General features: G+C 38.6%; 6 protein-coding genes across 14 annotated transcripts; 3 read left to right on the top strand and 3 right to left on the bottom strand.

The window, feature by feature from the left end:
• The first annotated feature begins 187 nt into the window (after positions 1-187).
• Positions 188-917, top strand: LOC126627743 (uncharacterized). Its single transcript, XM_050297274.1, has one exon. It carries the CDS (start codon positions 339-341, stop codon positions 639-641), a length of 303 nt encoding a protein of 100 aa, XP_050153231.1. The 5' UTR covers positions 188-338; the 3' UTR covers positions 642-917.
• Positions 918-2,625: 1,708 nt separating this feature from the next.
• Positions 2,626-3,418, bottom strand: LOC126627742 (uncharacterized). Its single transcript, XM_050297273.1, has 2 exons — positions 2,929-3,418; positions 2,626-2,814 (listed from the first exon to the last, which is right to left on the bottom strand). Exons 1-2 carry the CDS (start codon positions 3,214-3,216, stop codon positions 2,737-2,739), a joined length of 366 nt encoding a protein of 121 aa, XP_050153230.1. The 5' UTR covers positions 3,217-3,418; the 3' UTR covers positions 2,626-2,736.
• Positions 3,419-4,195: 777 nt separating this feature from the next.
• On the top strand, positions 4,196-8,494 carry LOC126627739 (alpha-galactosidase 3-like). The gene is made up of 15 exons (XM_050297269.1): positions 4,196-4,507; positions 4,797-4,855; positions 5,097-5,153; positions 5,238-5,272; positions 5,613-5,716; positions 5,813-5,885; positions 6,262-6,320; positions 6,407-6,472; positions 6,558-6,641; positions 7,006-7,070; positions 7,152-7,234; positions 7,480-7,570; positions 7,672-7,730; positions 7,872-8,012; positions 8,114-8,494. The coding sequence occupies exons 1-15, from the start codon at positions 4,299-4,301 to the stop codon at positions 8,225-8,227; spliced, it is 1,299 nt and encodes a 432-aa protein (XP_050153226.1). The 5' UTR covers positions 4,196-4,298; the 3' UTR covers positions 8,228-8,494.
• LOC126627738 (uncharacterized) lies at positions 8,428-17,849 on the bottom strand. Of its 9 annotated transcripts, none has more exons than XM_050297265.1 (11): positions 17,531-17,849; positions 14,515-14,673; positions 13,207-13,401; positions 11,682-11,774; positions 10,823-11,005; positions 10,634-10,736; positions 10,367-10,549; positions 9,893-10,066; positions 9,615-9,772; positions 8,839-9,482; positions 8,428-8,753 (listed from the first exon to the last, which is right to left on the bottom strand). In XM_050297265.1, the coding sequence occupies exons 2-11, from the start codon at positions 14,656-14,658 to the stop codon at positions 8,696-8,698; spliced, it is 1,935 nt and encodes a 644-aa protein (XP_050153222.1). In that variant the 5' UTR covers positions 14,659-14,673; positions 17,531-17,849; the 3' UTR covers positions 8,428-8,695. The 9 variants fall into 9 exon arrangements, with proteins under 9 accessions (XP_050153222.1, XP_050153221.1, XP_050153217.1 ...); XM_050297264.1 differs by lacking the exon at positions 17,531-17,849 and adding an exon at positions 15,005-15,977 and having other exon boundaries at positions 8,839-9,176; positions 9,366-9,482; positions 9,615-10,066; positions 14,515-14,894; XM_050297260.1 differs by having other exon boundaries at positions 9,615-10,066; positions 14,515-14,886.
• On the top strand, positions 17,476-21,063 carry LOC126630270 (tRNA (guanine(26)-N(2))-dimethyltransferase-like). The gene is made up of 7 exons (XM_050300365.1): positions 17,476-17,752; positions 17,834-18,491; positions 18,754-18,954; positions 19,052-19,151; positions 19,587-19,787; positions 19,886-19,948; positions 20,614-21,063. Exons 1-7 carry the CDS (start codon positions 17,476-17,478, stop codon positions 20,716-20,718), a joined length of 1,605 nt encoding a protein of 534 aa, XP_050156322.1. The 3' UTR covers positions 20,719-21,063.
• Positions 21,064-22,360: 1,297 nt separating this feature from the next.
• On the bottom strand, positions 22,361-24,342 carry LOC126627744 (40S ribosomal protein S26-1-like). Its single transcript, XM_050297275.1, has 5 exons — positions 24,101-24,342; positions 23,918-24,010; positions 23,714-23,798; positions 23,442-23,575; positions 22,361-22,631 (listed from the first exon to the last, which is right to left on the bottom strand). Exons 1-5 carry the CDS (start codon positions 24,101-24,103, stop codon positions 22,557-22,559), a joined length of 390 nt encoding a protein of 129 aa, XP_050153232.1. The 5' UTR covers positions 24,104-24,342; the 3' UTR covers positions 22,361-22,556.
• Positions 24,343-24,664: the final 322 nt, after the last annotated feature.

The following is a 24,664-nucleotide window of genomic DNA, read 5'->3' as shown; positions in this document are numbered from 1 at the left end:
GCTTACTTCGGACGCGGACTGTTTGACGGAACCAAAAGCTGGCAAATTCGGACGCGGTCAAAACCTCCCTCCAGCTGACGTGTTGCCGATCGCATCTCATCTGGTCTGTCATCGCGGGAACCTCCTCTCCCACTCCCCGTCCCCTTCACGCGCTTTCGGCCAAACTTTCACGTATAAAATCCCCATAAACCTCTCATCTTCTTCAACACTGCACCCAAAAGAAAACCAGCAGCTTCATTTGGCTCACATACTCACACCACCGCTGCTTCTCATTTTCCAGTCCCATTAATTCCCTCCAAACCAGTTCATATCCTCCAAAACCTTTCACAGAAACCCTAATGGCAAAACTGGTATTACTCCTTCTCCTCGTAGTGTTCGCATCGGTGCTAACTTCTTCAGCATCCGCTAGGCTCTTGAACGGCCACCTTACGCTATTACTAGAAAACCCTTCAGAGTCACAGAAACAGCAAGTGCTGCCATGCCACACAAACGACAGTAATATTCAAGCTTCTGCTGCTGAAACTCCAAGGTTTGGTGCTGCAGCAGCTGCAAAGTATGGACCGCTGATTTTGAATCTTCTTCCCAAAGGAACAAAGCCGCCTTCTGGACCCAGCAAAGGAACCAACGACCTCAACAACTAAACACTTCCAAGTGATACAAATGGAAGAAGATTTGGTTTCTCTGCGTTTCTTGTTCCTTACATTTGTTAGCATCTTATTTTCTTTTCTTTTCTTTTCTTTTCATAGTTTTTTTGCTCTTTCTTAATTTCCAATTAGATATGTAAATACTTGTTACACGAATTATAGATAGCTAGCTAGGGTGATCTGATTGATCTCTTAATTCTTTTGTATCCTTTAGTTTATCCTGGTTTTGTAGTTGAGTTATATCTAGAATACAATAAATCACATTACACATTACTTATTTTTGTTCTTTTAACGCGTTTGAAAAATGATTTTAAATGATTGAAAGGGTTTTAAAAAAAATGTTTTCGAAATCAATCCTTATTAAAAATGTGAGTTAATCTTCAAGTGCTTTTGGTATCCACAAAACATTTTATCTAAAAACGTTTTCAATTATTTAAAAACATTTCTCATATCAGCTATGATGTTTATGCTAACTTAAAACACCCATTTGAGGGGAATTTAATTGTTCTTATCTTTGGTTCTAGTTTAATTTTCTACATTCTTTCGTGAACATTGAAGAACTAATTAAATTTTATTATCGATTATAAAACCGCGTTGTAGGCATGCATAAATAAAAAGGGTTACATGTTGAAACTTCCAAATCAAAGGCATGGTGGACAAAGAATAATCAAGGAAAATAATTAGCAAGTTGGTTGTGAGACTAAAAATTCTAGTTGTTTAATCTTCCCTCCGAACCTAACCATTATATTTTTTGATCATGAGTACTATGTTGATGGGTTGAAATATTCGTCCTAATACTCAAGCATTAAGCAAGGTTTATCCACTAATTATCATATCATGAGTCAAGCATTAAGCGGGTTGGATATTTTGTTTCTTTGATCTTTTTGAAAGAAAATGGCCTCAATTGAAAACAATTAGACTGATAAAAAAATCTTCAAATACAAAGTTCTGAATGAAGTCTAGGGCTTCCTCCAATCATACCAATTTATAATAATCGATAAATCAAATTCGTAACGTGTAACATCATGACTCATGCATGAAAATGTTCTTATTGAGTGTGTACATGGTTGAAATATAAAAATCCAATTTATTCATTTGTCAAGTCTACTTCTAGTTTCAAACAATCAATTAACAGTCAAGGGTGCCTCACTGGCTGCGGACCATGATCTATAGCTACGAACTTGATTGAAAATTTTGGTTGTGAATAGAAAACACACAATATATAAATAAAAAACTGTAAAGAAGTTGACATTTCTTGTGAAGATGGAGGTCATTCTTTACTTTAAAGATTAAGAAATCAATGTTTGCTGTCCAAATTTGACTTTGAAAGGTGTAGCTGCAGTTCACAAAAAGAAGGACCTTCAAGGGAAACAATGAATATTATATTATTAGTGTTTTCTAATTAGATTAGTGATGCGATTATAAAGTGGGTTGGTTTTCTAATCAAGATTTTGAAAGATGATGGTGAAAGTGCAGCTGCTTGGCTACCTAACCAACAAAACTGTAAAAACCTACCTGCCAGTCAATTAGTCTATTATTCTTTGGGTTTAGAAAGCTTCGCAAGTAATGATAATCTCTCTTCCATTGCCACCCTTTGAAGAATTAGCAGAGAAACTCATCAAGTGTCATATGGTCAATTGCTCGATATCATCTCCAAATGCCACGTCTGTAAAGTAATTTTATACTTAAGAAAAAGTTCATCTTTTATGTATATGATTCATTATTTTTTATCTACAAAACTGCTAATCGCAATTGACGTATATACATAAATGAATTCGGGTTAATATGGAGTTGATGTGCTTTTATTTAAAATTGTTTTTGTTGTGTTCAGTGGCGGATCCAGGAAATAATGTTTGTGGGGTCATAGCGCGCGCAGCGCGAAATTTTTTTTTAGCCTCGTTTGGTACTTCGGACTGTACTGACTATTTCAGTCGGATAAGATAAATAGTCGTCGGATAGTACTAACTCCATTAGTCGGGCGTTTGGTGCAGTGTCGGATAAGTTAAATGGCTTTAATACATAGCTGATACAGTTTCTACCAAACTACTGCATGCAACACAGGAGAAGAGAAAAGAATTAAAAGATACAAAAATTATGGCAATTGAATTTCTACCAGCACGCATAGATTAAGCATCCCCGCTCGATCTGTCTTCTCTTCTAACTCTTTCATCTTCCAAAACGTAGAAAATTGATGACGCTTACGCCATGGAAAGAATGGAACTGGAAAGAAAAAAAAAACCCAAAAACAGTTTTGTATTAATCAACTCTTGAGCTTAGTCTTCACCTTTGTCACAATTCTGTCACTACCGCTTTTACTCTTGTTACTCTTATTCCTCTTTTTCTGTTTCTGTTTCTTTCCACTCTGTTTGTGATCCTCTACTTTTCCTTGAGGATTCACCTCCTCAAACTCGAGCGGTCTTATAATTACACCGGGTCTCTTCATCACCTGCACACAATTGCATTTAAGGTGAGGAATGAGAAGCGCCATAGCATCCAACATCCGGCTTAGGGAAACAAAAGACGGATCAAATGTGGTATTGCAGAATTCATCAATGGATGCAAACTCAAGCATATCCGTATGGCATAGTAATAGCTTGCTTCTTCTTCTTCCTCTTCCTGCAGTGCCGAGCTTCGTTCAGGATTTTTGTCGAACACTTGGCGTGTGACTCCGACCCCGACGACCCCAGCTCCAAGAGGTCGCGTATGGGAGCTTCAAGGTTGTTTCCATGCTTTCCAAGGGGTCGTGCGACCCCGACGACCCCACTGTGGATCCGCCCCTGGTTGTGTTGTGAGAAAAAATAATTGTAAAAAAAACATGTAAATATTGGTAAACTACAATGCTAAAAGTGTTTTTAGCGAAAAAAAATAAAAAAATAAAAAATGGAGGTATGATTGTCAATAATAATTGGTATTGTTCATTGTTTTCAATGAAAAAATAACATTTTTGAGAAGTATGTGCTTATTTTGCTTTACGCTGTTTTGGATTTATGATCTTGAAAAGAATTTTTTATTTTCTATTTACAAACACAATTAAGACCCCAACCTCTTAAAAAAACTGATTTTAAAAAAATTTAAACAACCATAAACCGTTCCTTATATGAAGTGATGTGGAATTCCACTCAGTGTCCTTGAATTGTAACATGTAACATGTAACAAGCGCTACAAAAAAAGCGAAACAAAACTTCATCCAAACTACAAAGATCAAAGTCATAATTTTGCTATGAATAAATAAAAATTAATTGTTATTGACACTTCAAAAATCTTATTCCGCATTCTAAATTTTTTATAATTAGAAAGACAAATACATTTATAAAGAGTGTAAAATATTTTTTTTTAAATGTTAATAACAGTTCTCAAATAAAAAGATACATCAATCTAAAAAGAGAGAGGATGACTCATAACATTGGATAATCCTTGTTTAATGCTTGATTCTTGGAACGTAATCCAATAATTTAATTTGTAATTAAAAGACAAAAAATTGGCGAGTGCTGACCTGTCATGTGCATAAATTAAGCGGATAAAGGGGGATTTGATATTCCACGTCGGTATTTTCCTTCTTCGTCGAACATTCTCGGTTCCTCCCAATTCACACTCACAGTTTGAAAAAGCCAAAAGAACACAGAAGGAGGAAAAGAACATAGCATTCCTTCAACAATGGCGAAGAGGAGGATCACTCTCTCTCTCTACACTCTGTTTCTCTCTCTGTCGGTGGTTTCCTTGGCAATTGCAGTCAGAGTAACGCCTCTCCTGCAAACCCAGGAGAAACCCAGTTTTCAAAGACCAACATTTAATCGCATTTTTGATACTTCCAAGTATGGCATTTTGCAGCTCAACAACGGCTTGGCTCAAACGCCTCAGATGGGGTTCCTCTCTCGCTTTCTCTCTAACTTGTAGTATTAGAAGTTTGAAGTTTGTTCTTTCTTGGTCTGCTTACTCCTACCCAGCTTTTGGATTGTTTGTATTTGATGGAAAATATAAAATCTTTATGTTAATTGGATTTTTTTTTTTGTGGGGTTTTGGAGTTGGGTAGCTGGGAATTTCAGTTTAATTACCTTTCTGGTGGTTTACTTGTTTTTGCATATATGAAATGAAAGTTCACTTCTTGACGTTGTAATTTTTTTTGTTGATACGCATTGTATTGTATGTGGGCAGGTGGAATAGCTGGAATTTCTTTGCTTGCAATATCAATGAAACCGTGATCAAGGAAACCGGTACTCTTTTCGTTGCGATTGATTTTGCTCCGATACCATTTATAGATTATTGGTTGCATTTCCTTATTGCATCAATGTTTGTTTTGCTGGTGTGTATCCGGCACATGGTAAATATATGCTTATACTAATTGGGAAAAAAGACCAACATGATTCGATGATTCGATCGGTTCAATGTATCAACATTTCTTCATCCTTAACCGAGTTTTGCGGAAGTACTGACGTTTATTTTGATGATGGACAGCTGATGCGCTCATCTCAACTGGCCTAGCAGAATTAGGTTATGCGTATGTCAATATAGGTATCGTTTTGGCATGTCTTAAGTATTTGGTAAACTTAAACACTTGCTCGTACTTATGATGTAATGCAATGTCAATGAGTGCAGATGATTGCTGGTCTTCTCCAACACGAAATTCTGAGGTCAGTTGAATTGCATTACCTAAACCAAGATGTATTTCTCCCCGTCTCTATAATTTGTATCAGTAATTGTTGATCTTGTTGTCTGTGGGGAATACTGTCTTCGTCGTATAAGAAGACACTTCGGCATTGAGTTATTTAAGTGCAACTTGTCAAAATCATATCTCAGTACAGTATCTATAAGTTCTTCTGCCCTCTATGAATATATGTGCACAATGGATTGTCATGGCAGGAAGAATATGACTTTTCATATGTAGGTTCTTTGCATGGAAAAGCATATACTTGTAAAACTGTGAATTTGATGTATGCTAAAATTTTGAACTCCGTACTGTTCTTGTTTCAGGGTCAATTGGTCCCTGAACCTAAAACATTTCCATCGGGAATTAAAGCTCTTGCTGATTATATACATGGAAAAGGACTCAAGCTTGGAATTTATTCTGATGCTGGGTAGGATGAATGAAACTCTTATGTATTTTTATTCGAATATCAAGTGCTATACTCAGTACAATTTCCTGGCTACTCATCACCAATTCTATTTTGTAGGGTTTTTACATGTCAAGTTCGACCAGGATCACTTTATCATGAAAGTGCGGATGCAAAGCTATTTGCTTCTTGGGTCAGTTTCTGTTTCCTCTATTCAATTTTTGTTGAATGTGTATATCTTTGGTTTGGCATCCATTCAACACCCTTGGACACTGTTTCCGCATTTTATATTGCTTGTGTAAGTGAAAGACTGAAATTCATGTAGAACAGATTGACCTCCATGCAAATACTGTGCTCATTTCTACTAAATTTAAAGCCGTATATTTTGATTACTCTCAATGTTAATAGACTTTAATCGATGTTTGCAAAAAAGTGGTGTTGCTTAAATATTTGACAGTGTCACAATGTATAACCTATTCCCCTTATCTCCACTTCTAAATAAACAATTTGTCTGCAATCTAAACTTGGGAGGCATGGGTTCGTTGATAATTAGTAAGTTGTATTTTCAGGATGTGGATTATTTGAAGTATGACAACTGTTATAACCTGGGGATCCCACCAAAAGAACGGTATTGGCTCTTCTTACTCTCGATTTTAATGGCGAGGGAATTGGATTTAGCTATAAATTGATTTGATGTGGTTTCATACATTCCAGATACCCACCAATGCGTGAGGCCCTAAATGCATCTGGGCGCACAATTTTCTATTCGCTTTGTGAATGGTAATCCAGTTTATTGATCTGTGTTATAGTATTTGGATTAGTTAAGTTTATGGAAATCCTGATTCATAAATTCTTTATTTGACAGGGGTGTTGACGACCCTGCTTTGTGGGCTGGAAAGGTTGGAAATAGTTGGCGTACTACAGATGACATTAATGATACTTGGGCGAGGTTATAACTCTTTACCCATTAACAAGGACAGTAACTTCACAGTGTCGGGGGTTATATCATAGTTCTACTTGTGCACACTGAAACCATAATTTGTACTATACCGTCAGAACTGGTTTGTGGTATATGCTTTCACCTTAGAGGACCCTTAAAAGTGCTTCTTAACTTCCAAGTTGATGGTGCTCATATATGCATTTGTCTCAGTAATTGTACAAGAATGTCTCACATTTGTTGTCTATCATTGTTTCTGGCTGTTATTATTTGGCTGCAAGGTCTTATATACACGATCCTGTAGTTTTACTGTTAAATTGTTAATAAAATCGTCAGTGGTCATACTGATTAAGTTGGCTGTTCTTCTGTTGTTAAGCATGACAACAATTGCTGATTTGAATGACAAGTGGGCAGCGTATGCAGGACCTGGTGGATGGAATGGTATAACACGAGCTTTTTGAAACAGATTTTTCAAGGCATCAAAGATTTAATTTTCATACTCCATCTTTTTCTTTTGGGCAGATCCGGATATGTTGGAAGTTGGCAATGGAGGCATGACTTACAAGGAGTACCGTGCTCATTTTAGCATCTGGGCTTTGATGAAGGTGCTTCAACTTTTGCTCCTTTCTTCCTCGTTTGCATATTGATCCCATAATTCAGATTGAACTTTCATTCGTTGTCTTGTAGAGTTGTGTCAAAAACGAATCTTATATGTGAACGAATTAGTTTAATTGTAGCTTGCACAAGGGGCATCATAAGACATGTTGCATATGAACGGTTTTGTCCTTGGCTCGTTTTCATTTGCTTTCTAGTTCTTCACATACTGATAACTGGGCGTTTGGATATCCAGGCCCCTCTTTTGATTGGTTGTGATGTAAGAAACATGACTGCAGAAACATTTGAGATTCTAAGCAATGAGGAGATTATTGCTGTAAACCAAGGTGAGAATTGGTGCTAATTGGTTGAAAGTATAATTTTTCCATATCCGCCTTTTCAACTATGAAGTTTCGAAACTAAGAGAGGAATGTTTTTGTTCTTGCAGATCCACTTGGGGTTCAGGGAAGGAAAGTTTATGTTTCTGGAACAGATGGTTGCTATCAGGTTTTCGCCTTTCTTGTGCTGTACAAAGTCGCAATGATTGCTTAGTCGAAAGATAGATAAAATTAGTATGTCTGCGATCAATTCAGTGCCTATGGTACGCTGGCAGAATATCAACTGTTTGGTGATGATTATGTTTTCCAGGTTTGGGCAGGTCCTCTATCAGGAGATCGGTTGACCGTTGCTCTCTGGAATCGGTGCTCGAAATCAGAGACTATAACAGCTACTTGGGAAGTACTTGGACTTGAATCCGGCATCAGTGTCTCAGTGAGAGATTTGTGGCAGGTGAGGAAACTGACCTCTACGACTTCTAATTTGTATCATTTTCTTTTTCCTTGTATGAACTTATTTGTTTTATGCTTATATGGTATCCAAATATTTTGCAGCACAAAGAGGTAGCGGTAGACGCGGTATCGTCATTTGGTGCTCAGGTCGATGCTCACGACTGCCGGATGTACATTTTTACTCCTCGGACCGGCTCGCTCAGATATGTAGCTTAGCCTTAAAATTGTTCCGAAAAAGGCGCTGTCCACCGTTGTCTGCAAGAGTTCATGGCTGTAATCTTCGGGTTTTGCAGAACTCGGCGACGATCTAAGCGCCAATCTGTAATGTATTTTGCTCACGTAAAAGTATCATATTTCAGTGTGTATATGACCACGTTCTCATTCGGAACCATCAGCTGTTGAAACAATGAGAAGGATTTTATAAACCCTAACTGCGAAAGTTTGTATTGACACCAAATGGAAAACTCCAACATTCATACACAAGTTCAAGGAGCGAAATCGGAAACTCAACTGGAAACGCATAAAAACGAAATTGATGTCTCAATGCTTTTGTTTTTAAGTTGAAATGCAATATTCTAAATTACTCTAATTAACGCCAATAGGATTTGAGATTGGATGCAAGGGGGGCAGACACATTGCGCTGGCCAACCGACCTAATCCACATTTGCCGCCTCGGTGCCTCCGTCAAGCCAAGGGGGGAAAGTCGTTGTCATTGCCTAGCTTGAACTTGTTCAAGCAAACCCTGCAGGGTTAAACCATTTACAAGGGTAAATCAGGTGCTATCTTAAATATGGCAAGAAATTCTAAAGGGATGTAAATGGCCTTACGTCGCTTCGTTAACCTCTGACAGTTCTTGTTGCTTCTGCATTCCCATCGCAGGGACCCCAGGTCTAAAGTTCTGAGCATATGAAGCACTAGTATTTACCTGTGGGCTTGCTACAGGTGAAGGCATTTCCGGTAGTGACAGTGAATGCTCAGAATTCCCCAACTTAGACTTCCCGGAAGTGTGAGAGGATTCTTTGGCTGGAGGAGATGCCAATTCGGGCTGAGCAGATTGGTGTACTTCTGACAATGAGGGTAGTTGAGTGCCGGGAAGCAGTGGGAATTCTTCAGGTGAAAAATTAAACTGGTGAGCATTTTCACTCGGGCCTGCTTCTGTGGAAACCTCAACTTGGTTCGTCTTTCGAGGTGATTTCATCCTCAGTTCTTTGGCTGGAGGAGACGCCAATTCAGGCTGAGCAGATTGATGTACTTCTGACAGTGAGGGTATTTGAATGCCGGGAAGCTGTGGGAATTCTTCAGGTGAAAAATTAAACTGGTGAACATTTTCACTCGGGCCTGCTTCTGTGAAAACCTCAACTTGGTTTGTCTTTCGAGGTGATTTCATCCTCAGACCGCAATTGCTAGACTCCGGAATCATTCTCCTCGCTCTTGGAGGCACATTTGTGGAATCATTTTGATTTTGCAGTGCCTGAAGCATTTGGGATGAGAAAGCCAGTCAGTCAGTCATCTTTCACAGTCCAAAGTTGAAACCAAAGAGGAAGAAGAAATCAGCAGTATCGAAAACTTAATTTTGAATAAAGAAAAGTTGAATTCGATATACCAGGTTAGGTATATATGTGCCTGTTCCGTGTGATTTCTTTATCACCCCAACACCAAAAGTAGCAGCAGATTGGTATGCATTTTCTGCCATTTGAAAAATGACATTCCCATATAGTTGAGCCGTATAAACCAGGGAATTCCATTTGCTCATATCATCGTCTACAAAAGGTGGAGCACCGTTGTGTGTATTAAAAAACTGATATGCATTTGCAAACAACATGCTATCACAATGTTTGTCGTAGTCCCCAGTAAGGTCAGATTCTACAGATGTTCCAGTACCAAATGCAGGGACAGGAGTTGTCAGATCTGCCCTTTCTCCACGCCCATTCCTATCTAGAGTGGTCACAAAGAAGTTCTCAAGTGCCATGCCTATGCGTTCACCCGGTAGCATTAATACCTCTCTAAGTGTTTGAGCCCCAAGGGAAAAAGCAGATCTTATACGATAGAAGTTTCCTGGAGAAGACAGGTAGTTCAACATTCAGCTAACTACAAGACAGAACCGGTAAGAACAAGATATACGCTAGAATGGAAAGTATGCAATTTGAATAAGAGATTCTTAATAAAGCGCAATCTATATGGATTAAAGATTATTGAAAAGATACCAAATTTATGCGTTTATAAAACATACCTTGTTAAGAAAACATCTTAAATACAAGATTGTCACGTTAATTATGACGGAGGGATATATGGCAAATATAGTCATCTCAAAAAAAGTGAAATAAAACTGATCTAGCAGTTAAAGTGGTCGAATACCTTTACTAACACTACGGCCTAGATTGTTGTTGTCCTTTAGAGGATCCACTATGTTGAGGAACTTAATTGGGAATTCATCAACACTATCTGCCTCTGCCGCTGCTGGATCTGGAAACGCCAGCCTGCACTCTCTTACAAACTCCTCACTCAGGAGAAATTCTTCCCCCTCGTTTTGGGGTGTCACTGTAGCAAATAATACAGATAAAAGATTCTAGTCAAATTAGTAAACAGATCAGTTACACATTCACATATGTGAGCATAAATTACCTATGATTTCAGGAAGGGAAGCTAAGGCAACTGGACCATTTATACTGAGAGCATAATTTTCCCAATCAAATGTGCTATAGTATTCCAAAAATATAAGCAGGACCTGTTTACACAATTTCAAAGTCGTATTTGAGCACTTACACATGCAAATGTGACCGCTGAACTGAAGAAACAAAACAAAAGAAATACCTCCAAAGGACCATGGAGCGATGAATGAAAGCGATTGACGATAAACAACACCAACGTTTCCAGTCCATATGCTGCAATCAGGCCATAATGGGCCCCAAGAATTCGACTCTCATAGTAGCACCAAGCTTTGATTAAGATAATACTCTTTTTGAAAAGATGGTCTTTTCTGAACAGTCGATCAACCTGAATAAAGCACCAGGCATGCCAGTTGAAGAGGAGAGTTACAAGCATTAGAATTTTGAAATGAGAGAGAGTGTGTGTGTGTTTACGTGTTAATTTTTGTTAATATTAAGTATTGCCAAGTGTAGATTTTAAGTTTCGTTGGTTTACAACTACAAAAATTTTAAGCTGGAAGGATTCAAACTCAAGATCTTCGACTCATGTTAAATTGTTTGTTGGTTTACCAATGTCCCAAAAAAATTAAGATGTTTGAATGTGGAACAAGAATTATTATGTGAATGAAGAGCTCGAAATGACAAAAATAAAAAAATAAAAAATCTGATGGAGCTGACTACATTTACCGAACCATCAAAACATTGTCTATTTATGTGAACAAAGAGCTAAGCAAAGATAGCAACAAAAAATGGGGATAAACCAATTTCAAACCTGCCAACAGATCAGAAAAGAAAGTTGAAAGCATATAACGTATACAGAAGATTTCAATTGTAATTCAGTGCAAAAATTATAAGTGCAGCTAAGTTTATATTTGCAAAAATGGTACAAAATTAACAAAGCTTTTACGAAAAAATTCAAGCTAGCTGAAGGACAGCTTATAAGAATGTTGGTTACTTCTCTTAGCTACTTATCATTAAAGAGGAAAAACTATAGCTTCATATTATGTAAGGGTTAAGATTTTAACCTGCTCCAGAAAGCACAGTGTGCTGAGACCGGCAGTCTGGTTGAAGGAGATGTCGATTGCCATGTTATTCACAATGCATTTTACTACCTTAACCTACCACCCAAAATTCCAACAAGAACACTATGAAAAAAGTACAGTGGATCCCTCCTTTTAAAGTTAAGAAACGATAATACTTCCCTTATGCAACATGATTGATTTATTAAAAAAAAAAAAAAAAAAGCCAACTGAGGCAGTGAAAATGCTTCCCTTAAATTACAAAAAAAGCATTAAAATAATTTGTCTACCTAACCAATAAAAATTTCACACAAAACAGCAGCAACCGAAAACAAAATTTCAGATAAAAAATAAATTCAAACAGTTTAGGCTTAGCAATAGTTTGAGGACAGAAGAAATAAGTCCAAGAGAAGGTGACATTGAGCAAAGTCGGAAAGTAGGATAGAGGATATCAAGGAGGAGAAGAGGAACAAGAGGTGGAGCAATGGACTTTTGATCTCAATTCTTAGGTCTGAATCTTGAGGTTGTGATGTATACCATCTTTGCCGATTTCTGGTTTTCCCTGTGCACATCCCCTGATCATCCCCCATCTTTCTATTTGAGTGATCTATTTTCCTGGAATGTACTAAATCAACTGGTTCACACAATTTTCTTATAAATGGAAAATAATTATATCACAATTAGCATGCAGTCCATGCGTTTCCAAACTTATTCACCCTTTCCATATCAGAACTGAAACATTAATGGTTCAGGTTCCTCAGCACGAAATTGACTTATTGTTGAAGTTCTCACAACCTAATAAGAATTTCAACATGGAGATTACATCATGCTCTGGAAATGACACGCAAACTCTAACATAAAATACCCGTCCTACGCGGTCAAGTGGGTCTACATGAAACTATGAAAATGACCTTAGTTAAAAATGGATAGTTTTTTTAGTCATCAGGAAGGACTATCAGACAGTGGGAGCAGACCAATCATGAGAACAAGGCACAAGCCGTATACAATGAAAATAAACTAAAGCTGTCCTTTAAGTGCCAAACAGGTGTTAGGCATGCACACATATGAGTGCTTTTACAGGTGTAGCCATGGTTGATGCGGAACCAGGGTGTGAGGATTGATTGAGTAGATATTTCTTCATTTTATCAAACACTTTTGGCAATCACTACATGTCAAGGTGGAGAAAAATCCTACATAACGAAGACCAGGAGTCACTCTGAGAGTACCGAGAGCAATCGGGGTCTAGGGTACTAATGTTGGTCTAATTTCGAGATAAGGGGATAGAATGATGCCCTCATGCTTAGCACTGTAATGAGAAGAAAAGAAAGAACTGACAGACTAATAGCTTTTGGATATTTTCATTTGAGAAAGTAAAAGGGTAACTAGTCCTTTACGTGAATAACTGAAATAACAGACAAACAAGAATGAGGGAGGAAAATACTAAAAAGGATACGTGTAATATATAAAAAAATATATAGTAAACATGCAGATCAATTATTGGAAAGGGTAAAAGGATCTAAGAGATCTCAACCTGTGCGCGGACGTAGCAGACGTCTTTAATTTGGAACTTGGAGTCCTGTGGTTGGTGATCCTCGAGGATCGCACAGATTTTTAGAGCAAGCATATCTACCAAGTTTGGAAGGCAGAGAGCAGTCAAATCAATATCTCCATCAGGAAGATAGGTCTTCAATGGTACTGAGCCAAAGGAGAAGACCTGTAACGCAAGCTGTTCGACAAGCCCGCATAAATTTAGGGATACTAAAATAGCAGCATATAATAATTGTAATGAATCAATCATAGACTTCCCCCAGCAGAGTTTTCTTATTGCAAGTAGTAGTTAGAAGTTACAAATAGGAATGCCGATCTCTCAATTATATTAATTTTAGGTACACAAAATGAAACACGTGGAATTCAAATGAGTGACAAACAGATTCCAATATGAATGGCCACATAGTTATATATTGATCAAAAAATAAAGCAGAGGAAAACCATAAAAGCATATCCAACACTTCCATGCCAAACCCTAAAAGCGTATCCAGCACAAACAATTAATGTACTGGATGCCTAATGTTACGGAAGCTGCATAAATAAGTTCTCTGAAGATAGGTCAGATATTCACAGAACTAGGACCTAAGAAGACAACTTGTAATAAAACTGAAACACAAAACCCTCCAAGATGACGTTGAAAGCGGGACATAAAAAGCTCTATGACGGTAGGTCATGTGGCAGTGGCATCGGAAGACAAAATCTAAGGAATGACTCTGTACTCTTATAGTAACAGATAAGAAATACCAAATTCTTTATCCAGACATGCTACAATGTCAAATAGTTACTTCATGTTGATGCTTAGAGCTTTAGTTGGCTTTGTTTGGCTGTAACGACAAACCACACTTCCATATGTGTAGCGCAGCACTTTCCGCGCAAATCGGACATCAAATAAATTATCTAGGTATGATGACTATACTTACATAACCCAACTGATAAAGGTAGCAAAGGGAATGTTTCGAAATGCTAGGGAGGGTACACGCAAATAAATCCACGCCCTTTTACAGATTTTAATTTTACAAACATTCTTCCATCTTAAAACATTGAGAATTACCAATTTAGCCAACATACAGAGGTAATCAAAGTAAACTAAATTATGAAGCAGACTTATAGCAATGTGATGAAGTACAATTTTAATTCCATACAAACAGACTTCAAAGAAGCATGGATTGCAGTTATAAAAAATAAAATAAAATAAACGAAATAAAATAAAAAATCTACCATTGCTGATCTCTCTTCGCACCAAGAAGCAAAAATAGAGAGAAGAAAAATAGGGAGCTGGGGAACTTCTCACCTCAGTTGCAAGACGACCTACAAGAAGCCTCTGAACATAATCAGCAAACATCTTCCTTCTCAACTCAGATTCAACATTTGATTGAATAGTCCACAAAATCTCTTGGGTCCTTTCTTCCAGTAAGGACCATACCTCTGCATCCATCGACCTCGACAAGGTCTTAGGAGAGGAGGAAGAAGATTGAAAATAGGGGGAATATGATAACCTTACTTGACAATCTTCCATAAATATAAGGCTAAATATAAAAGTTGAGAATTTCAACTCTTCAAAAGGTGAGACTTTCAACTCTTCAAAAATGCAACCTAGTAAACCCACACAAACACTTCCCCAGTGATGATTTCAACAAGTGAATGTCTACACGATTTTAGAAACCTGCAAAACTAAGAATTTTAAAATAAAAAATAAAATAAAAAATTGGTGGAGGGTTAGGAATGAGATGGGTTCGTAAACAAAATCATGAGAATAGAGAGAGAAGGATAGACCGGGGCACCTCTAGCAGATGAGTAGCAATGGAAATAGCACACAGATCAGTAGAGCTTATCCAGGATGTGTATTCAGCAGAAGGAGAGAAAAAACAGCTAATTAGATGCTTGAAACTTTATGCAGAGTTTGTCCATATCTGTTACACCCTTGGACTCCATATTTAAAGTCCTTGTAAATGCTGAAGATTATGTATTTTGGGGCTATTTTGACATGTGTGCTATGAGGATAGGAGAAAAGAAATCGTGAAATAACTGATGAAAAACAGAAAAGATTCTGAAGTCCTTTAGGGAAATTATCTGAAGAAACTCTACAAGCATGAAAAGATTTAGAAGAAAAGGACAGAACTCAGAAGTGATATAAACAGTAAAAGAATGGAAAACACTCCTTTATGAGGAAGCTCCAAGCTCCAAGGCCAACTTAGAAGCAAAAGAGCAGAAGAGAAGCAAAATGAAGAAAGGCAAAGAACTCTTGCTGCGAAAACATCTTGCCGCCAAGGGACTCAAATACAATCCAATGGAACGGTCTTAATCAAGGATTACTACCATATAAAAGTTTAGTCTCACTTTTCTCAAATTTTCAGTTTTCTGAAGACTGGATTCTTCTCCATTAATGAGGTAACAAACAAAGATAACTGTAATTGGGTTAAGAATGTAAATTTCTGTGGCTTGCATATATGGTACTCAGCTGTTTCTCACTTTTACCTCTCCAAGTTTTCTACTTAAATCCCCAAATGCATGACCCTCATTAATATCAAATCCTATTTTTCTCCTTCCTGAGTAAAATATTAATTGCACTGGATGCAAAGAGATTTAGAATTTGTTGTCATACCAAATACTTGTCTTCCTACCAAAAACGTCAGTTTAACCTAGGGGCACTCCTTAGGCCCACAATCGCCTATGCTACATTGACCACACCCAGTTGCTCTGTGTGCAGGCATCTCTACATTTCTCCTTTAATTCGGGCTCATGACCAGAAAAATTTAGCGAACGTCTCCCCACCCCCCCCCCCCCCCGAACGGGCCCTACAACAAAGTTGGTGGGCCTTCCACATTGTTATTTGATCCCGCTGCAATGTATCTAAATTAACCCATGACTAGGCAAGTCAAGTTGGCCTGAAAATCATCTTAGATCAACTTCGGAGAGCACAGGTGTGAGAAAACAATACAGGTACGTCAGTTATATAAGAAAAACTACGATTGTTGGACATGTACCTGCCAAAAGAAGATGAACAAATGAATTTTCTAGACACCCTAATGTACTACAAAACTGTAAAGCACAACTAGGGTAGTGATATCCAACAAAATAAATTCCTTGTTGGCTGGTGAGCTCTATAACGTACTTAACAATCCTGTCTTGGCTGTAAAGAACAGAAACAGCTCAATTTGGACTTCAGTTGTCTTTTCAAACATCCTTTGATCCAAGCTAAAAAAGATTGCACTGAAAATGATTAAAGGCTCCAAAAGGACTTAAAATCACCTGGATATTATGCTTTTAGACAACTCATGCTAAGATCACTCCCATTTTCTCTTATTTACTGATAAGTTGATTTTCAGAGTCGTTGGGATGAAATGGATTTTCTTATACTTTTTGTCTTTTCATAGGTTACGAAACAATAAATCATTTCCAAAATCAGGTGAGACTTAAGGCTAATAGAGAATTCCACTTATCATATAGATCTCTCCTGTAATGTATCCATGAAGCTTAACCAGGCCCTATGGTCTAACGTTTGCCAACAAATCTCTTAAGCTATAGGCCACTCCCACTCTTGCACTTCATGGTTTCCAGACTTAAAAGGTGGCCTTTACATTATAGGTTAATATGCAGAGTGAGAGTTAATACTTCATGCACCTCACACCCACGTGGCATTTCGCCAACAAGTTTCCATTTTCGGCTGACTATTATTTAGGAATAATATGCAATGATGCTAACTACGATTGAAAAACTTAATACACTAGGTCTCCCATTAGGTCAGTGATTAAAAAAAAAAACTTTTGAGATTTGATTTAAGATTTTGAACTTAGGATTTTACTGAAGCTTAGCCACTTCCTTTTATTGTCCCCTCTCATTTCTATTTCTCGTTCTCTTTTGTCGGTTCTCCATCACAAACTTTTATCTTGGAAAGAAAAAACCACATTCAAAATTCAATTTAAGGGTTCGGTGTAATTCTCTCAAATTAGCAACATGTCTGTGATTTCCCTATTTGGGAAGACGAGAAACATTACGATGTTTTGAGTAACAACTAAACTAGGAAAGCCGCCTACCGAAAAACAAAGGAAACCAACACAACTAAATCTACTATTATGGTGTCTTACAGACACATTAATCTATCATTAACTTGCTTATTGCAAAACCAGCTAGAAGCACTTTTCCAAACAGAACAGTCGCAATATTTCGAAAAACCAATCCAATCTTTCACAATATTCAAAAACTACAACTGAAATTCTCCAAAACCCAGCTAAATATTTCAACAAACAACCAAATGGGGAAAGCATTCACTGCGAACGAAAACAGCATTAAAGTTCGGAGATTTTTACCTTTCATGGCGGTTTATTCCTTCTCCTACGCTTCATCTTCCTCTTTTGTCCAAAGGCCACTTCTCCGTGGGACCCACCCAACTCAAGCAAGCTTACCCACACCATCTTCTTCGCTGGTCAAAACTCTAATTTGCAGAGACCCCCAAAAGCAAAAACCCAGCAAAGAGAAGAAAATGTTCGCAAGAGTGAAGGTGCTCCTCCAATGGCAGTATAATTTCGACGGTGCGGTGGGGCCCACTAACCCAAGCACACGGGACTCCCCAGCTGACGTGGCACAACCCTAGATCAACCATCGAATCTGAGCCGTCGATTGTAACAGGTGTGCAGTGAATAAACCCACATTATTAAAACCCGCCAAAATTAGACCCAAATCCAACCCACCTACTTCCCGCCATGATAACCCTAAATTCGCCGTCGCAACCCAATATTCAAACTTCAATTCAAAGACAACTCTCGATTCCGATTGCGAATCGGAGTTCCAGACTGAGAGGGGTCTTAAATTCGACGTCGGCGGGACCTTCTTCCGCCACGAAAGCGCCACCGGCCGCGACCTCGGCTTGCTCGCTGCCGCGCTGTACGAGAAGTCCAAGGGAAAACTGCGAGTTCTCGATGCACTGTGCGGCTGCGGCATTCGGTCCGTCCGGTACCTCGTCGAGGCGGAGGCCGATTTTGTTTTGGCAAATGACGCGAATGATGAGAACAGGAAAGTTATCACGGAGAACTTGTCGCAGGTGGAGAGTGGTTCCGGGGACGAGGCGAGATGGGCGGTGTCGCTTACGGATGCAAATCGGGTCATGACGGAGTGTTATCTGAAAAGGGATTTCTTTGATTTGATTGATATTGATTCGTTTGGGAGTGTTTCGTCGTTTTTGAGGTCGTCGTTTAATGCTTTGAAGCTGGATGGTTTGCTGTATGTTACTTCGACTGATGGGTTATGGTCCGACGGTCACCGGCCTCAACAGTGAGTGTCAAATCTGATATCAAGCAAAATGGTTGTTTCAATTGTCTATGATTCCTTTAAAGTTTGATGCTTTATACAATAATTTTTCATTTCTTGACCAATTGATATTGCAGCACTACTTGCATTTCGCATTGATGGGTTCGAATTCGGTATCGTAATCAAATGTAGTTCTACAGTTGAATGAAAAGTTTAAAACTTTACGCATTGAAGGATTTATTGGTTTGTTGCAGACAATTCTGATATGTTTTTCTCTTGTTTACAGAACTTTAGCTGCATATGGAGCTTATGTTCAGCCGATGCCATACTTGAATGAGCTCGGCTTACGAATGCTTATCGGAGGAGCCGTGCGGGAAGCTTCTGTGCTGGGATATCGAGTGACTCCATTGTTTTCATACTATTCATATCATGGACCTATTTTCAGAGTAATGCTCCAAGTCAATCGTGGAAAGCTTCCGGATAACAAGTAAAGGGGTTGTATGATTTTGTATGTTCCTGAAAGCTGTGTGATTTTGTAGGGCTCTTGTGTTGGTGCTGATCAATTGTTGTACATAGTCCGACAGACATTATGGTTTCATCGGTTACTGCAACAGCTGTGGAAGTTGTAAAGAGTACTCATGGGTTGAACTTGGTCGGATCAGTTGCCCCTGCAGTGACTCAAAGGTGTTTGGAGATGTTTGGTCGTATGATTTCATTTTTTTTTACTTCCTAAGTTTTAGTTCTTTCTTTTCACTAAGAAAGATTAATCTTGAACCCTTGTTTTGGTCTGAATTATGATTCAATTGTAGCTTTGGTTTTTGAACTACAGTCACGAAAAGAATTCCGGCCAAAATTAAGCATGTGAATCCCTTTTAAGGAGTAAGTTGAGGAATAGGGCATGTGCCTCTTTACATACATATCTGTCACGTGCTTAAGTTTGGAGGAAATATTCATGGACTGGCATCAAGAACTAATAGTTCATATTTTATCAAATTTCGATACCAATTTCAATATGTTTTTTTGTTTAACGACTAAAGTTATAATTCGGTCATAGGTTAAGGATCAATGTTCCAAATTTACTCTAAATCTTAAATGAAGACTTGTTTCGGTGTTTTCTAGGTTTCCAAGGCACTAGTTGTTTCTGGCCCTCTCTGGACAGGGCCCTTGCATGACACTGCTTACATTACAGAAATGTTAAGTTTGGCCGAGGAGTGGGGATGGGCAGGCAGTGAAACAGGAACTGATTTGGACAAACTTTTGAACCAAATGGTGGCAGAGAGTGATCCAAAATTACCCTTTGGCTACATCAAGTTGGACGAGGTTCTCCCTCAGTCAAAAACTTTTTACCACTCTTATTTTGTTCCAAGAAGTTATTAATCTGGTGAAAAATGATGGGTTTTCTGTTTTTACCATACCAGGTGGCAAGCCGCGCGAAAGTAAATTCTCCGACGCTGAGAGCCGTGGTGTCCGCCCTTCAAGAGGTAATTTTCACTACTCACTTTGGCATATGAGTGCATGTTTTCCACTTGGAGTTTTAGGAGCTGTTGGGTATCAGTGCACGATGGACACTTGTTGGGTATGGTTTTGCATGTTTGCCAATTGTAGGGAGAGAAACTTGGGTAAGACCGTCTGGTCAGTTACAAATGCATGTTGGACACTCGTTAAGTTTGATTTGTAGTGCATGGTGGGTGGACACTTGTTGGTTATGGTTTTGCATGTTTGCCAATTGGACGGAGAGAAACTTGAGTGAGACAGCCTACTCAGTTACAAATGCATGTTGGACATTTGTTGGGTATGATTTTGCATGTTTGGCATTTGGAAAGAGAAAAACTTGGATAGGGCAGTTATAAGTGCAAGTGCACGCTCGACACTTTTGGGTATTAGTTACATGTTTGACAGCATGCATGAAGGGCGAGATTGTGTGCATCAAGAGTTGTACCTATTTAGAGTCGAATACAAACGTTTTGTCCCAGAATTATGCGAGGCCCAATTGAGCAAAGTCTCAATGGCATTGAGTTTAGCAGGCTGTTGGTGTGAGTTGTTATTGGACGGCAGGGAAGGCTGCTGGGTTTGAGTGTTGCTGGACCTTTTCGAGTCCTGACGTTTTTTTTGTTCGACCATATATCTTACGCTGGGTTTCCTGCAGGAGGGATATGCTGTGAGTCGGTCACACATTGAATCCAATGCAATCAAGACGAACTGTCCAATGGAAGACTGCGTTAGAATTGTCGAGCAACTTCATCAGCGCTGAATGAGAAGATGAGTTTCCAGACGCATCGCACTTCCACTAGTGTCGAGACTCGAGGGCACCGCTCAGCCCTGAGACGGATCAAAGAAAAGCAGGGAGCTCTCGTTGGGCCAGTTAAGCATCGTCTAATTTTGTTGTGTGCGAGCAACTCCCGGAGGTGGTATTGCTCATTGAGAGAAGAAAATGCCGTTGCGCTCTGCTCAGGCTAGAATGCAGGCTCACTTTGATAACTTATGTAACATATTAAGAGGGCTATATAGCCAAAATAGTCCATGAGATTTGTATAACTCATCACTTTGGTTCCTAACATTTCAAATCGATAAAAGTGGTCTCTAAGATTGTCTACCATTCATCATTTTGGTTCTTCCATTAAAAAATTCGTTAAGTGTCCTGTAGCTCTTGGTCGGAAGTTTAGTCAATTTTCAAAGCTTCGTAAATCAATTGTTTCTTAACCAAATTCGACCAATAATATATCAAAATAAAGATAGGAAAGTGTAGAATAAGATTATACCTATTTGGAAGCCCAATGGATGCCGGAGATGGCCGGAAAATAGCCTCAAAGTTGACTGGTTTGAGAAAAAATTAGAAAACTCGTCGGAAACTGGGTAAACTTTAAACATTCATAACTTTTTCAATACTCAACGAAATCAAGTGATTCGAAAACGAAAATCATACTTCTCGATGAGACGAAAAGAATGGTACCTTTGTAGATGGCTAAATCGCCGTGGTTTGGCCGGAAAACGGCTCGAAAGTGGCTAACTCGAGACTAAGACAGCCACTCTCGAGCCGTTTTCCGGCCAAACCACGGCGAGTTAGCGTAAAACAAAGGTACCATTCTCTTCGTCTCTTCGAGAAGTATGAATTTCGTTTTTGAATCACTTGATTTCGTTGAGTATTGAAGAAGTTATGAACGTTTAAAGTTTACTCAGTTTTCGGCTCGTTTTCCAGTTTTCCTTCGGACCAGTCAACTTTGAGGCTATTTTCCGACTATCTCCGTCAGCCATTGTGCTTCCAAATAGGTATAATATTATTCTACACTTTCCTATTCTTGATTTTGATATATTATGGATCGAATTTGGTTAAAAAACGATTGAGTTACGAAGCTTTGAAAATTGTCCAAACTTCAAGCCAAAAGCTCCAGGACACTTTAACAGAGTTTTTAACGGAAAGACCAAAATGATGGCTAGTGGACAATCTCAGGGACCACTTTTATCGATTTGAAATGTTACGGACCAAAGTGATGAGTTATACAAATCTCAAAGATCATTTTGACTATTTAGCCTATTAAGAGTCTGAAAGCTTTAAACTTCGTTTCTCTGAGCATGAAACAAATGGTTTCGACACTTTTCAGTAGTCGAGAACTCATTGCAAGGTTAATGATTTCGACACTTTTCAGTAGTCGTGAACTCATGACAACATTGCAAGGTTCCATATAGAGCAATGGTCTAACAAACACCGATCGTAAATTAAGAACAAATAGTTACATGTGAGAATCGGTTTGTTGGGGAGAATGACTACTCCAAAGTCATATCAATGTAATCGAAAACTTGTAAGCAACGATTTTGCATTACCGTATAAACCTGCGATTGTAGAACTAACCATAAACAAAAATGGAATATAACCCTACTTAAAAGGTGCAACGGGATTCAAAATTGGGCATTATGTCATCCAAGATTTCATTATCATAAAAAAAACATCCATAAACGTTGTAGTTTAATCCTCAAAACGTCTGAACAATAACGCGAGAATAACAAAAAAAGTCCTACACAACTCAGTGCAGAAGATTGTGTAGCTACTGGGAAACATCCATATCACATAATGAAAGGACTGATATGCTCAAATCAAGTACGAGCAGGAACACCAGCTCCAGCAGGTCGGGGAGCTTGACCAGGCTGGCCGGGCCTTGGGGCATCATCCTGAAAATCCAAATATAAGAACATCAGGTAAACTAGAATAACGTATCAATACTGTAAGCATCGGCCATTAGCCTCCATAGACATTGAGCTAACTAACATGTACATGCCAAGCACGAACCAAAAGCATGCAAGGAACTTGAAATGCCAAGCAACACAGAATATGAAATAGGCAGCCACATAAAACAAATATATGACAAAACCCATGCTGCTAAGAAAGCCTTAAAATCAGTTGCGGAAAAGCATATTGAAGTATACTAACACTACAGCCATGAACATACAGTTTCGAACCAGCCAACGGAGATGGAAGGGTTCCCCAAAAACTTGAGGAGATAAACCTAAATACTACATGATTAAATTATTTCTAGTAACACCACAAATCTAAGGGGTTAAAGTTCTGCCCTTGACGAAATTAAAATAATTTTCAATCATTCGTTACATCGTCATCAATGAATGAAGAAGCAAACAAACAATCAAGGAAACTTTAACGAAAAACCACATTTTTACACTAAAAAATCAATTCTGGTACTATTCACTTTACCCTTTATTTTGTCCTTATCGTTAAAACTCAAAGTTTTCAAACCCTTTTCATTAGTTTTCCTAACAATGAATTAGCAAATTTTTGTCGGGTCCTATTTCCATGTAGGAAACGGAGCTGCTAGGAGCAGGTTTCATGGGTTATTTGGGATGTTTATGTGAGAAATTGGTTTCGGTAAATAACTGAACAAGACGCAGTACAAGCAATGAATCAATGAGCAGTGTTACATAGAATAACAAACATCCAAAATCTAGAAATCGAAAACGCGAACTCACCCTGCGTCTGATGAATCGCTGTGGCGGCTCGCGGTTCCTCCTGTTGGTGCGCGATCGCACCCTCACAACGTGAGAGTGAATTGCACAGGAAACACAGTACTGCATCTTGGCATACAGCTTAGGCAGAGTGTATTCTACACACCACAAACAACAACCAAATCCAAACATTTACACATTTAACCAATCACAGCGATACTCGAACAAAAACAAACCAATAAATCAACACCAAATCAAGAAAAAACAGAGTAATGCGAGGGTAAATTGGGACTTACGCTCATAGACACAGGCTTCCTGAACATCTCTCACCGCAGCCTGCTCTACGATGTTCCTCACCAAGAATCTCTTGATGGCCTTGTCCTAGTTCATCGCCAATACAAAATTAAACCCAATCAATCACGTATTCATACAATTCGAATACGTATAGATATACAGACACGTATAAATGTATACATTTGTGTGCGTGTGTGTATGCATACCTTAGGGCAGCACTTGCCGCAGTTGGAGCAGCGGATGAACTTGACGTGTCCACGGCCGTGCTTGTTGCGACCTCCATTTCTGCGCTTGAAAGTCTGCAGAGAAAAGAAGAAAAGAAAATTAAGCGAAAGGAAACGGCGGACGGCGAGATGGATAAAACGCGGCGTTTAGGGCGGAGATCTGACCATGGTGTTCCGAGAGAGGGAGGAGATCTGAACGTTCAGCGGCCGTCGGCAATGGAGTATGTAGGGTTTTACTCGCTGCTGCAGAAGCCAGAAGGTGAGTGGCGTCGGGAAGGCTTCTTTTTTATATGGAGCGCGCCCTGGCGCCCTAGCCCAACAAAACGGCCCTTCGTTTATTGCACATTTGTAATCGCATCCCCAATCTTTTTGTATATTTACGTTTTGATCCCTATAACTTCTAATTAGAAACAGAATTTAATATTAGGGAACTTTAAAGAAAATCTCCCGTTACTACTCACTTTAACGAAAAACCACATTTTTACACTAAAAAATCAATCCTGGTACTATTCACTTTATCTTTTATTTTGTCATTTTCGTTAAAACTCAAAGTTTTCATACAATTTTCATTAGTTTTCCTTTAATATTAAGTTGGGAAGAAGAAAAATAAAAGAGCTGATGAAAATCAAAGCTGTTATCCTCCAAAGGATCGGACAAGAGTATTACAACGGTATAATGATATTCTTAATCACTTGAAACTTGGAAATGGAAAGTTTCGGGTTTTATTTA

The sequence above is a fragment of the Malus sylvestris genome, chromosome 7, assembly GCF_916048215.2.
Source record: "Malus sylvestris chromosome 7, drMalSylv7.2, whole genome shotgun sequence".
NCBI classification, from domain to species: domain Eukaryota; kingdom Viridiplantae; phylum Streptophyta; class Magnoliopsida; order Rosales; family Rosaceae; genus Malus; species Malus sylvestris.
This window is presented reverse-complemented; position numbering and strand designations above follow the sequence as displayed.

Coding starts and splice junctions, on each gene's coding strand:
- LOC126627738 (XM_050297260.1), bottom strand. CDS start 14,739: ATGGAAGATTGTCAAGTAAGGTTATCATATTCCCCCTATTTTCAATCT. Junction 10,067..10,366: donor AGGCCGTAGTGTTAGTAAAG/GTATTCGACCAC, acceptor TGTCTTCTCCAG/GAAACTTCTATCGTATAAGA. Junction 8,754..8,838: donor TCAGAGGTTAACGAAGCGAC/GTAAGGCCATTT, acceptor TTAACCCTGCAG/GGTTTGCTTGAACAAGTTCA.
- LOC126627744 (XM_050297275.1), bottom strand. Junction 23,799..23,917: donor GCGGCAAGTGCTGCCCTAAG/GTATGCATACAC, acceptor GCGATGAACTAG/GACAAGGCCATCAAGAGATT. Junction 22,632..23,441: donor AGCGATTCATCAGACGCAGG/GTGAGTTCGCGT, acceptor TTGGATTTTCAG/GATGATGCCCCAAGGCCCGG.
- LOC126627739 (XM_050297269.1), top strand. CDS start 4,299: ATGGCGAAGAGGAGGATCACTCTCTCTCTCTACACTCTGTTTCTCTCT. Junction 4,508..4,796: donor GCTCAAACGCCTCAGATGGG/GTTCCTCTCTCG, acceptor GTATGTGGGCAG/GTGGAATAGCTGGAATTTCT. Junction 5,717..5,812: donor GGAATTTATTCTGATGCTGG/GTAGGATGAATG, acceptor TCTATTTTGTAG/GGTTTTTACATGTCAAGTTC.
- LOC126627743 (XM_050297274.1), top strand. CDS start 339: ATGGCAAAACTGGTATTACTCCTTCTCCTCGTAGTGTTCGCATCGGTG.
- LOC126630270 (XM_050300365.1), top strand. CDS start 17,476: ATGGGGAAAGCATTCACTGCGAACGAAAACAGCATTAAAGTTCGGAGA. Junction 18,492..18,753: donor GACGGTCACCGGCCTCAACA/GTGAGTGTCAAA, acceptor TCTTGTTTACAG/AACTTTAGCTGCATATGGAG. Junction 19,152..19,586: donor GCCCCTGCAGTGACTCAAAG/GTGTTTGGAGAT, acceptor GGTGTTTTCTAG/GTTTCCAAGGCACTAGTTGT.
- LOC126627742 (XM_050297273.1), bottom strand. CDS start 3,216: ATGCTTGAGTTTGCATCCATTGATGAATTCTGCAATACCACATTTGAT. Junction 2,815..2,928: donor GTGACAGAATTGTGACAAAG/GTGAAGACTAAG, acceptor ACGTTTTGGAAG/ATGAAAGAGTTAGAAGAGAA.